This window comes from Akebia trifoliata, chromosome 13, assembly GCF_017979445.1.
Source record: "Akebia trifoliata isolate Shusen 1 chromosome 13, ASM1797944v1, whole genome shotgun sequence".
Lineage (NCBI taxonomy): Eukaryota > Viridiplantae > Streptophyta > Magnoliopsida > Ranunculales > Lardizabalaceae > Akebia > Akebia trifoliata.
The window spans coordinates 3125470-3143884 of NC_141387.1; the positions used below are offsets into that span (position 1 = coordinate 3125470).

The 18415-nt window shown below is 34.4% G+C and overlaps 2 protein-coding genes across 2 annotated transcripts; both read right to left on the minus strand.

Moving 5' to 3' along the window:
- Positions 1-1495: 1495 nt before the first annotated feature.
- Positions 1496-6016, minus strand: LOC147387339 ((3S,6E)-nerolidol synthase 1-like). Its single transcript, XM_086421218.1, has 7 exons — positions 5703-6016; positions 5333-5594; positions 4606-4972; positions 4294-4512; positions 4046-4184; positions 3692-3940; positions 1496-2383 (listed from the first exon to the last, which is right to left on the minus strand). Exons 1-7 carry the CDS (start codon positions 5931-5933, stop codon positions 2096-2098), a joined length of 1755 nt encoding a protein of 584 aa, XP_086277344.1. The 5' UTR covers positions 5934-6016; the 3' UTR covers positions 1496-2095.
- A 10408-nt stretch (positions 6017-16424) lies between these two features.
- On the minus strand, positions 16425-17883 carry LOC147387340 (uncharacterized). The gene has a single exon (XM_086420072.1). It carries the CDS (start codon positions 17752-17754, stop codon positions 16603-16605), a length of 1152 nt encoding a protein of 383 aa, XP_086276198.1. The 5' UTR covers positions 17755-17883; the 3' UTR covers positions 16425-16602.
- Between the last annotated feature and the right edge of the window lie 532 nt (positions 17884-18415).

Consider the following 18415-nt stretch of genomic DNA (forward strand, 5'->3'; position numbering starts at 1 on the left):
ATAATTCATCCCATGTTATGATAGAGTTAGAGGCCAAGGAGTCCAATCATATTGTTGCATGATCCTCTAAGGAAAGAGGGAATAACCTTAACATGCACTTTCCTCGTTCAAAATACCATTCCTAAAGGTCTGACACAAAGTCAAGAATTTGTGAAAATGGTTGTAAGGTTGTTCTCTTTCAAACACATGAAATTTAGGAAGCATATTAATTGTGATTGCCCTAATTTCAAATTGTGCCACATTGGTTGCTGGTAAGGTAGTTCAAGAAAGTAGAGTGGCTACGATAGGTGCAAACAACTCATTAAGAGTTCTTTGTTTTTCTACAATAGGTTGACGTTGATAGGTGGCTGACTAGGCTGTTGATCCATGTTAAGAATTTGTGGAGTAGGTATTGACTTTAAATCTCTTATTACCCTAGGGAGTGGGTGAGATCTTGTGATCTCTAGATCAAATGGCTCAAGAGTTTCTTGTTGAGATCTCCTACCTACCATATACTATAGACTCGCACATAATATATGAATGAATTCACACAGTGCTTTATGGGTTTCTATAGATTAGACAACTCTTAATTATTTCAAAGGAATAGTTTAAGTTTTCAACATAATTATTTGAAATCAAAGTCTACCAGTTTAATCCCTCGATGAAAGGTGACATGCAATGCTAAGCAAGCGCACTCATAAATCACATTCTCATCTTGAATAGACATAGTCTATCCCCTTCGTACAACAGGGTATAATGGGGCAGGATTTTGCTTAGGCACTGACCTTAATCAGGAAGTGTAATTGCTGCAACTTAAACTAGTTTTGCCTATTGAGCTCAATGGGACCTAAGGTTAAGTCTATTCAAATTTTAATTAATTATTGGCTGATTGTGAATTAAATTTCCTATTAAGACAAGAAATCGATGATGAAATCCGATTCTTATGTTATTATGTCATCCTCATAAGGGTGCCCTCTTTACTAAGTACAATTCAAAAAATTGTTAGTTTCCTGTAGAACAACATTATCTTAAAACTATTAAAAAAAAAATCAAGTTGGAAATCCCCTTAAAAAATTAACCTATTACATTTAAAATTTTAAATAATAATAAAACACTCAAACCACCCACGTATTCTCTTAAAAATGCTTAGTTTCCAAAAATTCTTGAAAACCCTATCTTGAAATTAAAAAAAAAAAAAAAAAAAAATTAAACAATTCCATTTAAAGTTTAAAAAAAAAAAAAAGAAAAAGATGCTCAAATATTTCACCCATGTTGTATCAAATTCTCCAAAGAATAGTTAACTTCCAATTTATTTATTTTTTAAACGAACCCTATCTTGAAACTTAAAAAAAAAAAAAAAAAAAGGAAAAAAAAAACTTTTAAACCTTGAAAAAGATATATTAACAAAATTTGAAGGTAAAAACTTAATTAGTAATTTTGTATATAAAAAAGTAATAAAAATAAATTTTAAATAATTAATTATTGTTTATATAATATATTAAATATAAAAAAGACCTAATTTTAAAATTTCGCCTTCATCCTCAACTTGTACGGAGCCGGCCTGAATACAATACAACATAATTAACTACTCTAATTGTCTAACATAATCCTTATCCTAATTATATCTTACTAACAGAAAAAAGGATAAAAGTTCCATGCAATTCTTTTTAATCAAGAATACAACTGCACGCGGCTCTCTAACACTGGGTACTTGAAGATAAATACAGTGGGTGACTGGGCAGAAAAAACACATATCAGATAATAGTTATTTAATCTTGGCTGAAAACCTCTATTTACGGAGAAGACTTGGAGCGCTGGTACACATTCACATGCTTCTAAACCTTTGGGAATAATAGAGTGCAATATTGGATCACCTTCAACGAGCCTCATGAATTGGGTCTTCAAGCTCACGGAAGATGTTCAATTCTTGGTGACTATTCTGTAGAAAAGGAAAAACATCCGCTGAACCCTACATATATAGTTGCTGATGGGGTCGTTGGACTATATAGGCTTGAACCATTATACAATATTATGAGTGACTGGGCAGAAAAAACACATTTCATAATTCCCAACTCCACTGCTTGTTACATCTTTACTCTCTTAAGTCTTTCCCTTACTATGAAATACATTCAGAAAGCAATGATTTAATATGCTCCTCAAGGGTGGGAAGTTGTTGATTGTCGTCGTAATTGTACATCAGACTGACCATCCTCGCAACATTGAGTGAAGCTTTTATGAAAGATTGCGAGAAAGGATTCGGTGATAGGCATTCCTTGTTTAATCCTTTCCATGCATTTGAAATCAAATACACAACTTGTTCTCGAGCACTTTCAATTGTTGAGCTTCCATGTTCCTTCATGTAGCAATCTATGTATGACCCATCAAAGCCTTCTTGGTTCTCGTCCTGTAAATTAGTCAAAACAGTCGTAATCCCTCAAACAATATGCCCGGATATTTTTCGAAAGATAGTTTTAATCAAGTGATGGACATTAGAGGAAGTGAACATCTGGGCAAAATAATGGCCTGTCAAGAAAACATTAATGTTCGTATGGTGGCCTGTCAACGAATCATGGCTAGCAATGTTGACATCAGGGGATGTAAAGTTACTTTCCAAGTGACCAAATGCCACTAAGGCACCTGGCCCATGATGCAATTATTATATATAAAGCATAAAATGGGTCCTGATCAGTAATCCCAATAATTTGAAAACCAAATTTAGCAGATTTGGATCCTTGGAGTTTATTCGATCAAAAATATGGGCCAAATATGGTTTCATATCCATTGACCCGACTCAAATCCAGATCGAATATGGATCCATCCTTAGATTTGCCCGGATCCAAATATATATTGATGTGAAAACTATGTTCTTAAGATTTATAAAATAACATTTTTTACTACTTTTCTACCACATGGATTCTTATAGAAACGAAGAGTTTAATGGTAAAATAAATATTATTATAAACTTGCAAAGAAGTAAAATAGGAGGAAAACAGTCCAAATATTCAAGAATTATCTGACTTGAGCCGAATTGAATCAAAGTTACGATTTGGATCAAAATCCTTATAAAAAAAATCCAGATTTGAATATGGATAAACTTAAAGTTAGAAGGTGTAAAAGAGGAAAGAAATTAAAGTTAGAGGCGTGAAAAGGAAATTCAATAAAGTGGGATAGTTTGAGTGGGCGTTTGTAACTGTAACTGGAGTGAGATCCACCGTTGTGTACTTCATGGTAAAAAAGATAACATTAACCACACACACACACACACACACACATACACACACACACACACACACACACATATATATATATATAGGGTCCCGTTCCCCACCCTAAGCTTTACCCTACACTTTAACAAACGTGTTTTGTCCTACATGGGTTAGAAGTTTTGGAATGGGCTGATTTTTGGTGAGGAGATCATCCTCACAAAAAATCAGCTCATTCCAAAACTTCTAACCCCATCAAAAATGGTTTACAAAAAATGGACGGTCCTCAATTTTTCAACTTGTAAACATGGGGTTAAAATTTTTGGAATGGGCTGATTTTTGGTGATGATGATCTTCTTATCATAGAGATCATCCACACCAAAATCAGCCCATTCCAAAACTTTTAACCCATGTAGGACAAAACACGTTTGTTAAAGTGTAGGGTAAAGCTTAGGGTGTTGAACATTTCCCATATATATATATATATATATATTTTTTTTTTTTCTTACCTTGGCACTTCCCAAGTCATCCCAAAGGCGTAGAATGGTTGCGGGGCAAGATATTATATCCGGAAAATTGTCCACAATATCTACACTCTCTTTGGTTATACCTTCACCCAAAAGAAAGAAAATGTGGACAAACAAAACATGCACTCCTGAGCTGATAATTCCATTTTTCAAGTACTCCTCAGCGTTTGGCAAGTGTCCCGAGGCAAACCATTTCGCTTCCACGAGAAACGCGTCGCACAATTTCATCCACTGAACCAATTAGATTAACAAATGTTTGTTAGATTTTGAGCACTTGAAATAGTATCTATAAACTCAAATTTCCATAATAATTCACATAAAGTAATATATAATTACCGCTTTTCGTAGTGAATCAGAAGGATTCCATCCATGTTTTCTTAGGACCTTATAACTAATCTCATCAGTTATTGCAAAGATGGCCTTCAAAAATACCCTCATGTAATCCGGTAGATGCCATATCTCGGTGAGTTCCCACCTGTATGCCATTCATTGAAACGTTACTAATTTATTTTAAACAATGTATAGGTGAGTATCTCTCAGTTAATTACTAGGCCGTTAGATATAATTAACTTGGTATTTCTTACTTATTAATTGCTTCTGTGAAGAGAACAAGTTCGTCAAATGTCCCATAAACATCGAAAATGTCATCCATTAAATAGATAAAGGAGATAGACTTTGTGAGCCCAATTCTTTCTTCCGAAAAACTAGGATCGCTGAGTATCGCCATGGACCACGTGTACCATTTAACTGGTTGGTCTCTCGCAAACTTTAACTCATGTGCTAGACCGAGGTCTTTCCACCACCTAAAAGAAAGGTCCGAGCATGTAAAGAAATGCTTGTAATACTTTATAAATATTTACAAAATGGATCAAAATAAAATATATTTTCTTACTTACATTGAAATTTCTAAGAGCTCTTTCTGATGTAGGGATTGAGCAATGTCGAAATCCATTTGTGCGAGATCGACACCATTTATTCCATATGTACTTCCGAAATTTTTTATGTAGTGTTTGGCATTGAAACTTGCTAAGCTCTTGTGAAAAGGATGCTCCAACGTATCCTTAATGACTCTAGCCTGATGTGCATCCAAATGTGTCACCGAAGCATTAAGGTGTTCACTTGCAAAGGCATTCGCTTCATCAAGTATATCTTCTCCTCCTATCCCCAGATGTGAAGCTTCATATAAACCCATCATTCCTCTTAAGTCAGTACTTAACGACAGTTTAAATTCTCCATCTTTGTCCTTGAAGTTGTCAAACACACCTGTCATATAGAACCAGTTAGTAAATCTCTCCTAAATACGGTTGTAGCCACAACATGAAAAAAACTCATATTCGACAGCCCAAGGCCATCGAATTTCGTAAAATTTGATGGACCATGATGTCAAAATTTTCATTGTTGAATTTTTTCTTCTAATGGGTTGAAACTGTCAAATTAATAGAGGTGGGAGAAATTCGATGACTCTAGACCGTCGAATCTAGGGAACATCACAAATTACGATGGCCCAAACAATCAAATTTTGATTTCTAAAATTCATGGCCCTTGACCCGTTGAATTTTCCTATAAAATTTTCAAGTTTTCACATGGTGAGCAAAGCAGTCATGGTATAGAAACATAACCCACCTGAAGGCACCCTGTACCCATTTTGTCTCAATAATCGAAAGCGAAGCGAAATATTATACAAATCGTCGTCACCAGCACCAATAGCACCACCACTAGCCATAAATCTTGTATACTCCCTACGTAAGATTGTTTCTATCTCCTCCTTGAAGTGGTAATCAATGGCTAGGTGTTGGAGGGAATCGATCATGACCAAGGACACTAATGGGTCTTCCGTATTACGGAGTACCCATTTAATTTCCTTAATTTTTTCACAATACTCATCCTACATTATCAACACAAAAAAAAATTAAATGTTAAACACAAAATAATAGAATTAATACACAAAGAACTTAAGAATCACAAGCACATGTAATTAAATAAAGGAAGCTACCATGTAGTCTTGAGAGGGTCTAGAAACCAAGCTGGGCTCATGGGTGAAGTTCTGTTTGTGGGCAACAGAGAGGAATGGAAATGTCATGACGTTTGTTGTGAGTAGATTTTGGGGTTTGTTTGCAGAAATTGGTAATTCTTGGGTTTTCTTAGCTGAAATTGGTAGTTGTCGGGTTTTGTTTGGAGCAATTGGAGATAGGTACGACATGAGAATTCTGTTGGAGAAGGCCATAAAGTAAGAGTGTTTGCTGCTTGAGTTAAGCAGTTAATGGAGAGAGAGAGAGACTTGGTAGTTTGTAGTTGTACCTTTGAAACAAAGAGACTATATATAGAATCTTAGCCTCAACGCCATTAAATATTTGTGGATCTCTCGTTTATCACATTGCATACACGTTTTAAAGGTTGGAAGACCATCATAACAAACAAAAAGGAAGACTTTTGTTTGTGACTCTGAGTTTTCTACGTTTGTGGATAGTGACACAGCCACGTTCGGGATAATTCGGCAAGAGCAAGCTTCAAATTAAATCACTATTATTCGTGATTTTTTTTTTTTTTATAAAAAAAAAACATGATTCAATCGACAACTATTAAAATTTTGATTTAATCATGACTTTTCAAAAAATTGAAGATTTTGTCATTATGATCTTGTTAAGAAAACATGCGCAATTGAAACAAGAGAATAAATCGAAAAAAAAAAAAAAATCAAACACAAGATTTTACGAAGTTCCCTCTACATTGAGGTATGTCAATGGATCACACCGATTCCACTATAAAAGAAAAACTTGCAATTACAGATTACACCTTTTTACCTAAAAACGAGAAATATATACACCATAGAAAACCTAATTAGATTGTACATAATTATTAAAATTATGAAAATACCCTTCAAAAAATTTCTTTCTTGGACTTCGCCCCCCAACCTCCTAGCAAGTTCGACCAACGTAAAGACCTGACTTGATTTACAATACCTCCTTGTTGACTAGTACTATCAGGCTTTACAAACCACAACAGATCTGAGGTAGGAGTTTCAATGGGTACCCATTTAACCAGAATCGAAACAAAAAACCTGTGAGATGGTTTAAGTCCCATTTTTATTGGAATTAGTTAGAATTGGGTCTCTTGAAATCAACTTATTAAGAACCAAAATTTATTGGAATTGATAAAAAATTAAGAATTAGAATCGCTTAAAGAGAAGTATTTTACCGGTACCAGCTCTACTTCCATTAATTTTATAGTCTACAAAAAAAAAAAACAAAAAAACTTATGGTTCTGATTCTATAGGAAGAGTTGAACCTGAATTGACCCATGCACACCATTAGGTACAAGTGGCCACGTAGTAGATGTGATAAAAATGTCACATGAAATCTCCAAATGTCAGTGTCCTCTTCACATGGAAAGTGACGTCACAAATTGTGAAAATTTTCGTAATATTCATTTTAATTTCAAATATTTTAAATTAAAGATTTTAGATTAAAAGTTTTTACTTAAAAAATAAATATAAATAAATAAATAAATAAATACTAATACCGGAGTGCCATTGGATTTGTTGTGAATTTTTACATTTATGACGTGGAGGTGCACTCATAACTGTAGGTGTTGTTTTCCCTAGGGGTGCAAGTTAATTCGGCTCAAACCGAGAACCGACCCAAACCGTGAGATTTGGATTGGTTTGGTTCGATTTAAATTGATAATGGTTCGGTTTCGGGTTGAAAAAATGGAGAACCGATGGATTCGGTTCGGTTCTCTCGGTTCAGATTTTATATATAACCGAACCAAACCGAAAATCGAATCCATATAAGAAATTTTTTTTTTTTTTTTTTTTTTTTAAAAACCCTAAACACCACTCATTCTTTCCCTCTCTCTCCCTCTACTCTCACTGTCTCTCTCATCCCTTGCAGTCAACCTGCGGTTGTGGGCTAAAATCTGACGGTCGGAGTTCGGCGGTCCTCCGTCCCTCATTCCCTCTCTCTCTCTCTCTTCCTCTCTCTCTCTCTCTCTCTCTCTCTCTCTCTCTCTCTCTCTCTCATCTCTCTCCCTCTCTCGCACGCGCAGTTGTGTGGGGCTGTGCGGCGTGCTGCACTGCAGCTCACCTGCGATTGCAGCCTCAAATCAGGCGGCCGACGATCGACGATCATCCCTCTCTCCCTCTCTCTCTCTCTCTTGCAATTGTTCGCGACTGTACGGGCGTGCAGCTGCGACTGTGGCTGTGGTTGTGGGCTGCCTGAACTCCGGCTGCGAGCCTCAAACGATCATCCCTCTCTCCCCTCTCTCTCTCTCTTGCAATTGTTCGCGACTGTACGGGCGTGCAGCTGCGACTGTGGCTGTGGTTGTGCCTGCCTAACTCCGGCAGCCGACGGCTCATCTCTCTGTCTCTCTTGTTTGCATCGACTGTAAGATGGCCGGTAGAATGGCAGTAGAAGATTTATTTTAAATTGTTTTTTTTTTCTTAATTATTGATGATTTTTTGGCAACCCATGGAACCGAACCGAACCAAACCGAATGAAGGTCGGTTCGGTTCGGTTCGGTTTTACATCATATCGGTTCGGTTCTGGTTTTAATATAATAGAACCGACCTTGGTCGGTTCGGTTCTAATTTTACTCGAAATCGAACCAACCCGAACCGAGTTGCACCCCTAGTTTTTCCCGTATAAGCACCCCTCCACGTCAGAAATGTAAAAATTACAGTAAATCCAATGTCACCCCAAAGTCGACTGAAAAAAAAAACTGTTTTGAATTACTAAAAATTGAATTTTATTATTTCGTAATTGAAATGACTAGTGTACGGATTCGGAACTTCACATTCTTTTTTCTACTTTTATTTATTTATTTATATATTTTCTGTTGTATTTATTGTCTTCATCTTAATTTCATGAACCTTGATCGGTATGGACACAAATCCCTAAATTTTTAGGAAGGATAAAATACTAAAACCACTCCGTTCTCATTCCTCAAGAACTAATTACAACTTACTTGTCAAAAAAAAAAAAAAGAACTAATTACAACCTTAAGGGGTTGCAATTTTAGGATAATTTTAAATTTTAATGACAGAATGAGAACCAAGAAGTGTCTACCAGTCTACATTTTGTTTGAATTGAGAAAAATGGAGAGAAGAAGAGAAGATAGAGTAACGTTCTCTCCGATTAGGGGGAGAACAAATATTGGCATTTTGCTATCCTACTTTCTCTCCATCAACTTTCTCTTCTCTCTTTACTTTCCAAATAAGAGAAATGGAGAGAAAACTGATTTCTTTGTCTTCTCTTCTCTCCATTTCTCTCAATCCAAATTGAGTACTCTCTTCAAGGGTTTTGGTTTTCATACTGGACATCCTCCTTGACTTCGATCTCATATGAGAGACTAACATAAAATTATCAAAATTCATTCACCTTCAATCTTATAAAAGGAAAATCTTCTTTTGCATAGTAATTAGAGAAAGTTTCCAAAATGTGGGTAGCTTTTGATGAAATTCTGATTCCAACTCACTATTCATTTTAATTCCCAAAATGTGAACAACGAGATGGCAAGCTCATGAAGTGAAAATCTCGTGTGTTTCAAATAACTCTCATGGGTTCACTACTTTTAGCGAGATTATCACTATATAAAGCAGTGAAATTGTCACTTTGGAAAAAAATAACAGGCAAGATTGTCACTTTAAATCTGCGAGATTGTCACTTGAAAAATCTGCAATCTCGTTGTTCATGTTTTGGGAATTAAAATGAACAGTCATCTGGAATTTTCGTCATATTCAACTTAGGAAATGGTAATTTTCCCTAGTAATTATATATGCATTCGCGTCCAAGTTTACATGTAAAATCTTTTTTTGTATAGTTGAATATTGAATTCTTACCACAAAATTATTGTTTGATGAACTAATCCAACCAGTTGAACACTCAAACTTTGATCTTACCAAATTGATAAATTTTGGATTCAATTTTTAAAATATTGTCTTTAAGGGATTGCAGACTTCAACAATAATGTTCTGGTCTGGACATTATCCTTTCAACGATTGCTAGGTGGTTGTTGCAGCCTTGTTATTTTTGTTGTGTTAAAGGACAATACTGCCAGATCCCACGCATGCCCCAAAGATGATAAAATATCGACCTCAATAATTTCTGTGACACAAGGATATCCATCACTGAGGACAAGCTATGTTATTGTGTGAGTGTCGGGTCCACCAAATGATGGCTCAAATATAGGGAAAGTTTACTTAATGAACCCGACGGAGATATTTCTTTCTAAATATTCCCCAAGTTTGAGAGGTAACTTGATAGTCGCGTGAGTAACATTTTCTTTCTCAAGGCTTCCTCATCCCCCCACCCCCTCTTCAATCATTGAGATCAATTATTCAAATTGTTAAGATGAATAATTCAAATCATTGATATCAACTTTTTATCCAATCATCGAGATCAAATTTTTACAAAGATGGATAACTATATATCAGCAATCTTGATGATGTTTGAATATAAATCATTGAAACCAACAATTTAAATCGAGGAGAATCTATTAGCGTAAGTGATGTCCTCAATACCCCCCCTCAACTATGAAACATGATAAATAATACTTAGGGGAGCTTTTATGTCAATTCAACAGTTCTAGATCTCAAACACTATCAAACAAGTTGTAGGTTTGTTCTTCAACTCCCAGCCAAAGTATAGTAAAGAAATCTTTGATGCTAAAGTTAATTACATTAACAACTTATTTTTTGCGAGAATTGATAGGTGAACCAAATAAGTTATTCTTACCCTTTTTTAATGTTCAGGACCTCACTCCAAAAAGAGAGAGATCTTAAGTTCAAACCTCCTCATTGGCCTCTTATAAAGATTTATCCCGACTTGTTAGATATGTGTGATTTATGGGGTATTACGTGTACTTAAGAGATTTAGAAGACATATAATACTCTAAGAGATCAGTTGCCTCACCCCTGTTAGTCAACTCTAGGGTTTGTACACCCTCATCATCCAAAAAAAAAGTTCAAAAAAATCAACCAATATACAAATATTTACGTAAAAAATCCTATATCAAGTGAAAAAATCATGGAGCTACACTAGTTTCACCATGCTAAAAAAATCACAAAAGAATGAAAACATTTTTCTGTAGAAAATTACTATGAATACGCCGAACAATTTAGGATTAGCAACCTAGTTATAAAAATGTACAATTTTGCCCATTGGGTCCCTGTTCACTGGGATTCTGCCATTTTTTTACTATGATGGCAATAACTACATTCCAAATTTTCAGGATCTAATGATGTGAGCCGGTTGTGTGGTGGGACGAAATTTCCTAAGATTTTAAGTAAACGACTATAATTTTCTTAGGAAATTGGAAAAGAATTTTTCTCCTTAGTTATTTGCCTTCTAAAATTCTCCTCAATAATGTCAAAGGTCAATAAAGAAATAGAAAACATGCAAACTTCATGTTTTAAATATTTGTGAGGACGCAGTCCACTCCCGTCAAAGTGAATATGATTTATGACCCACCTCCTTGACGAAAAGAAGGTTGGAAAGAAAAAGCGGAAAGAAAAAGCAAAGGACGTCGTTTTAGTTGGAAAGTACGAAAAAAATTAGTGGACCTCATTTTTTATCGAAAAGGTTTCGTGAAAAAAAAATATATATATCTAAAAGGAGTCGTGCAGGAATGACTCAAGAGTGACTTAATTTTGCACTATCCAAACATGGCGGTGCACTTATAATCATACATGTTTTTCACTCCAACTCCAACTAACTCCAGCTTCCAAACACTCTTGTCTTGATTTATGTTGGAGTCAGAGTCACAATAGTCCTTGAGATACCTATCACATGGGAAATGAAATATTACTGTACGTATTTAAGAGGAAAGGATGACAAGATGAGAGAAAAACTACAGTGTTTCATATTCAACTTCTTCGATGCCATCATGAGCGAACAACAATTATTATTGATTTAAATGGGAGTCAAAATCATAATAATCCCTTACGTACCCACCACGCAAAATGCTTATATATATATATATATATTTATATGGGTCCCATTCACCACCTTTACCCTATGTATTTTGTCTTACATAGGTTAGTAGTTTTGGAATATACTGATTTTTGGTGAGGATGATCACTATAGTGAGATCATCCTCATCAGTTCATTCAAAAACTTCTAATCCCATAAAAAATAGTTTACAAAAAATAGACGGTCCAAGAATTTTCAACTTATAAACATGGGATTAGAAATTTCGGAATGGACTCATTTTTAGTGAAAATGATCTTCTAACCGTAGAGATCATCCTCACAAAAAATCAGCCCATTCCAAACTTCTAACCCATGACAAAATATGTTGGGTAAAGTGTAAGGTAAAGCGTAGAGTGTTGAACATTTCCATATATATATATATATATATTACAATGTTTCATATTCAACTTCTTCAATGCCATGATGAGCGAACAACAATTATTATTGATTTAAACGGGAGTCAAAATCATAATAATCCCTTACGTACCCAGCACGCAGAATGCATATATATATATATATATATATAAAAGAGTGAAGGATGATAAGACGAAAGTGGAAGCTACATTGTTTCATATATATTCTCCTTCTTCAATGCCACGGTGAGTGAACAATTGTTATTAATTTAAGTGAGTTAAGAGTACATACCAATTGTTATTAATTTAAGTGAGTTAAGAGTACACCCACCATGGGAAAGGAACCATATTACTATATGTATGAATTGTATTAATAAAACTCTACGTCACTTGGTTGTTGTAATATTTTGACAAAAATAATTAATTTTTAATAATTTAAATATTTATTCATGAATAAATTACAATCTTGCCATCGAACAACTTCTAATCCATCATATTTTATAATAAAATTCTACTTTTTAATATAAACATATATAAATAAACAATTTTAAGCTGTCATAAAGAAATACCTAGTCAAACAAAATTACTTGGGCAAGTCAATATTTGTGGTAGTTGAAATGAGATAGAATACCAAATTTGAAATCGAACCAAAATCTTTGGTCCAGCCAAAGTTGTAGAAAAATTCAGTATGACCAGTGAAACTATCTATTTTTGTAAGATTTTTCTTTTTCGTAAGAAATGATGATAATTTTGGAGAAATATACGAATAAATATCAGTCAATGGAAACAAATTGAACCATGGTCCGACCGATCCAGTTTTTAAAAGTTTGGCCAACACTATAGGAAAGATACATAAATCTGATTCTCGCCATTTTGAAGGACTATGTTTTGGCTCCACACGGCAGAAAGATAGATCGATCAGCACTCAAAATCTATGAATACACATATAATTGTCCTCGCTCACTCGTATAAAATGAAAAAAACAAACGAAGCTGCACATTGAAGTGACTCCTTTGGTACGTGGTAGTGATGTCATTGAGTGATTTGTACAAGTCTCATGGACTACCAGCAATTTTGGACCACAAGATGGTGGACGTAATAGTCTAAGAGTTGAGATCCCATACGGTGTCCCGTTCCTATTGATAGAAACGGTGTCTACGTGGCTCAATTAAATTAGAAAATAAACACATTGGACTGCATGAATGGTTTAATTAGGAGGCCGAAGTGTTTTAAACACCAACTAAAACGTGCCACAGGACACTGTATTGGATCTTGAATCATGGTGTAGTACAGATATTTTTCACCTATTCACCGACAATAAGTCTTGACGAATGCATGTCAAAAGTTCCAAATGAAATTTGGCAGCTTCTTAAAAGATAGCGTTTTAAAGAAAACGACCTAGTCCATGTCTCATCCCGATTTAAACATTTGACAACAACGACGTCTTAATATGGAGGAAATTAATATACATGTGGTGCACACAAGAGTAACGTGTTGATGTACAAGATATAGGGACCAAAATTTCTAGCTGCAATTCGTTTGTTCCACACACACACACCCCCCCAAAAAAAATAAAATCAAAACAGAGAGCAACCTAATCCGCATCTCATCCCGAGTCAATCTTTTCTTCAAAACAGATCACAAAGATATAATATACTTTACATAGATTTTGGAATTAATATGTATGAGGAAATTTTCAATTATATTAGAGGTGTCTTTCAGTTCCCTCAACTTTATACGTTTCCAATGTTGCTAAATGTGTGTAAATGATGGAAATAGTCCATAGTTTATTATGTTTACTTCATTTTTAACTATAATTTTATAAACTAAACATATTTGGGTAAATTTTGACCAATTTTATCAACAGATTTGATTCACTGATTTTGTTAAAAATTTAAACAAATCAAACCTATCGTCAAAATCACATTTAAAAAGAAGGAAACAATGGTAGACCAGAACCGTCGTTTAATTGACAATATTATCGACAGATTTGATCCATCGTTTTTGTTAAAATTTTCAACATATCAAATCAATCCGTCATTAAAATCACAATTAAAAAGAAAGAGAATAACGATGGACCAAAACCGTCGCTTAATCTATTATTAGTTCTGATGGTCTTTCAACCAACAATTTTCTCTATTGACCAAATTTAGTTTAATCACTATCCCTCTCTCACTCTAATCTATGTTTTTTAATTGCTTTTCGTAGTTTTACATTCATCTTTCACAAATGTAGACTTTCCCTCTTTTAATTCGATTGGAGGATGCTCCATCAGAGAAATGGGCTGCTATCATCGCCATTAACATTGAAATAGGGTAATAGGGTTTACTCACTCGCTACCTTCATTTACACCTCTTATTTTATCGCAAGTTTGCATGGAAAATATGGATTTTAATTAGCTCAAGATTGGAGAGTAGCATTCCAATTCAATCATGGAATGTGTTTATTTCAATTGGTGTTCAAAGCATCATCACAATGTGGTTTTTATCAGAGCTCTAACCATCAGGGGTTAGCTAAGATGCAAGTGCGACTGGATTTGCTCCCCAGGTCACACCTTCAAATTTCTATATGCCCCTCCACATAAAAATGACTATATTTAACTACTAAACACTTGCTAAGGTGGTTGGATCATGCAGCCTACAAAAGCAAAAAAAGAAAAATAAATTAGAGCTCTATTTAGAGTCTTCAAATTTTCAATTGAAGGCAAAAGGATTTTTATAAATACTAATTTAATCTTTTAACAATTTTGAGTTGCTAGAGGCCTAGAAGAATAGATAAATAACAAATAAATTATTGAATACAATTGTTTCATATGTTAATAAATACAATCGTTAAGTAATTTTGAGCCGTACAGATTACATACAATATATTGTTTCATATTCTAATAGAGTTTTGCTTTTTCTATACAATTGTTTGGTGGGTGTGGATGGGTGGTGGTGGTGGTGGTGTTGTGGTAGTATTGGTGATAACCATTTTTTTTTCTCGCTGAAAAAAATTAAAAAACGGTGATTCTAAATTGTCATTAAGTATATTATTATTATTATTATTATTATTATTTTTAATTACAAAAAATCAAGCAAGATGACCCTTTTTTTCACAACACTAATTTATCATTTTTCTCTAATTAAATGATGGCTCTAAGCCGTCCATCATTTTTTGGACACTCTAATTTCAACATAAACCGTGGATTTGGGTCACCATATTTTGCTATTTTTGACATATTGTACCCAAACACAATCCGTCGGCTGAATAAAAATAATCTATGTTCAATCCTGATCCTTATCTAGCCCAACTCACCTGCATTCAAGTTATTTTCAGGTCGGACTGGGCCAATCCCATTTATACATGTTAAATCATTGGCTGATGGGTTTGAAGGAATTTTTTTCAAACATCCGTAGAGCTTAATGCATCACGATTCCAGTATGAATTTATAGACTCTAATCATGTCAAAACAAAATATCACATATTTTGAAAATGTAAATGTTAGACTCAATCCATCAATCAAAAAAACTGACCCAGATTTAAGCTTTGGATGTGGTTATTGGTTAATCCCTTTTGAATAAACCTATATTCTTCTCTGTAAAGAAACCAAACCAACACAATGTGAAAAAAGCCCAAATTAGACAGTTCTGGATCATCAAATTTCATTAAATTCGATGGACCAGGGGACAAATTGGCATCGAATTTTTCATTGTCAAATTTTTTTTTTTTCCTGATGGGCCGAAACTGTCAAATTAATGAAGGATGAGAGAAATTCAATAGGTTTAAGCCGTCAAATCTGGGAACATCAAGTATTTCGATGGTCCTAGACCGTCAAAATTCAGTTTCTAAAATTCGTGGGCCTTTGTCCATCAATTTTTTCTGTCGAATTTTCTAATTTTCACGTGGTGCAAACCAAACCAAAAAGATGATCATTAAGCTTCTCATCATATGACATTAGCAAGCTTGCTCATAAGGACTCTGGGGTTCCTTTTTCTTTTCCTCTATTTTATTTGGTCGCAAAATTCTCCAAATTTTTTGAAAAATAAATAAAATTCTCTGAATGAGAGACTACCCAATTAAAACGGTGAAATGGATGAATTAATCAGTGATTTATCAATAATATGTTAAACATTTTCACCCTTCTTTCACGATTTTTTTTTTATAAAAATATTGATAAGAAGATAGTGTTTTAAGGGAAGTTGAAGATGATGGGTTCTTTTGGTAAGAAACCCAAAACCATCATTTGTATTTAAAATTTTCAATAATTAAGCATGGTAATTAGCTTTCAAAGCTTGTAATCTAGTTTATCTGACTCGGCTGATGGATCCTATTCTCACTTCCTATATTTGCCCAAATGTCACTTAAAACTGACCAAAATAGATAAACCACTTGTAAACTCAATTGGAAATGCAAGTAAAATCGATTAATAATAGTATAAATCAAATGAAACAACACAATATAAAAACCCACATGATAAAATCTATTTGGTATTAGATTTTATGATTTTATAGTAAAACCATCAACTATAAAAACACATTTTACTGACCAAATTAGATTTGACTTACAAAATCAAGCATGTTACCGACCAAATTTCACTCTTCATCGGTAGGCATTTTCAACATCGAGGGACCATAACGTTTCGACCTTGCAAGCTCCACAAGCTTCTTCGCTTTCTCAACTTTTGATTCCTTAACCAAACCATTAACCACAATCTGCAATATCCACGCATCAATAAAGCATCGACGTTTCATACTCTCATTGCAAAGCTTAAGAGCCAAATCAAAATCCCCCTTCTCACAAACACAAGGAACAAGTGCCTGAAAAATTGATCGAATCAGAACGAAATCGCTTTTCAACAATTCACTATAAATCTTCTTTGCTTCCTCTAATTTCCCATCATTACAGTACCCTTTAATCAAAGCACTAAAACTAAAAACATCGAGTTTCAATTCTCGAGTCCGTATCTCTTCAACTAACTTAACTGCCTCTAATGTCTTTCCCTCATGAACCAATCCACGCAACTTTGCATTATAAGTTCTAATATCAGGAACAATGTCGCTCTTTTCCATTCGAGCCCAAATCCTCTCACCATCACAAAACTTCCCACCATTATAATACCCATTTAAAAGTATATTAAATGTAACTAAATTGGGTTTCACCCCATTGTTCTCCATCTCATCCAACATCAAAATCGCAGATTCCAAAGAACCCATTTCACATAAAGCTCGAATAATTATATTATACGACATTTCATTTGGGGTAATCGACAAATTCAACGGAAGTTCTCGGAAAAGGGTCTCAACTTTGTCTAAATTCTTCGAATCTATACATGCAGTGAGAAGGGCATTAAAAGATTTTACTGTTCGATCGCATTTTAGTTCGGGCAATTCGTTGAACGTCTTGAATGCGTGATCAAACATACCCGATTTTCCATAAAGGGTGATAAGTCTGATAGCAAACCCTTCTCTGGTGATGTCGTTGTACTTCTTCTGGTCTTCGAGGATTTCTTCGATAGATGAGAATTTGTTTGCAGAGGCGAGACGACGTACTGTGACTTCGTAGATGTGGTGCTCTTTGCGAAATCGAAAGTTTTCGGAGTTTTTTTTGAAGTCCGAGATGAGTTTGTTAAGGTTTTTCTCTTTGAAAAGGCCATTAATGAGGGTTTTGAGAAGTTGAGAGGATGGATTTGTTGCAGAGAGAGAAGTGGAGAAGCTGCGTCGGAGATAGCGAGAGAAAAAATGCATTTTTGTTTTCCTACGTTGTGAAGAAACGATGGAAATGGAGACTGGGGTTTAAGGGTTTTAACTTATAATCAGAGAACTTGAATTTTAAAATAGGTGTTTGTTGAGATTTGAGACCAAAATTTTGGTCTACCAAATATGCCCCCATATTTATGTTTAATATTTTTATTATTAAGGTTATTTTTATCGAAACAAATAAAATTATACATCCACAACCACTCTAATGAAAATATGTTTTAAAAAAAATACTTATAAGTGTCAATGTTAAGAAAATCCATACATCTAAATGTAAAATGTTAGAATAATCATTAAAAAATATATATAAAGTAAAATTATATTTACACAAAATATAAACAAGTTTTTTTGTTTTAATCAACGTATTCAAGTCTCTTAGAGCACGTAACTAATCCTCAGGGCATGTATAATCCCCTCCTCCCATATGTATCAAGTAATGTCTGGGACAAATCCTTGAGAGTGGTCTCTAAAGGAGGATTCGAATTTAAGACCTCTACTTCCAGAGGTGTTGTTTTGACCATCTCACCAACCCTTAGGTGCTTAAGAAATGAAAGTTTGTGAAAAAGTAAATATGTGCATATGGTGATTCGTAGAATATTGATTATCCAAAGAATGCACCAACATAGGTTCTAGATTGAATGATAAGTGA

Coding starts and splice junctions, on each gene's coding strand:
- LOC147387340 (XM_086420072.1), bottom strand. CDS start 17,754: ATGCATTTTTTCTCTCGCTATCTCCGACGCAGCTTCTCCACTTCTCTC.
- LOC147387339 (XM_086421218.1), bottom strand. CDS start 5,933: ATGGCCTTCTCCAACAGAATTCTCATGTCGTACCTATCTCCAATTGCT. Junction 3,941..4,045: donor CTGATTCACTACGAAAAGCG/GTAATTATATAT, acceptor TAATTGGTTCAG/TGGATGAAATTGTGCGACGC. Junction 2,384..3,691: donor ATGACTTGGGAAGTGCCAAG/GTAAGAAAAAAA, acceptor ACTAATTTACAG/GACGAGAACCAAGAAGGCTT.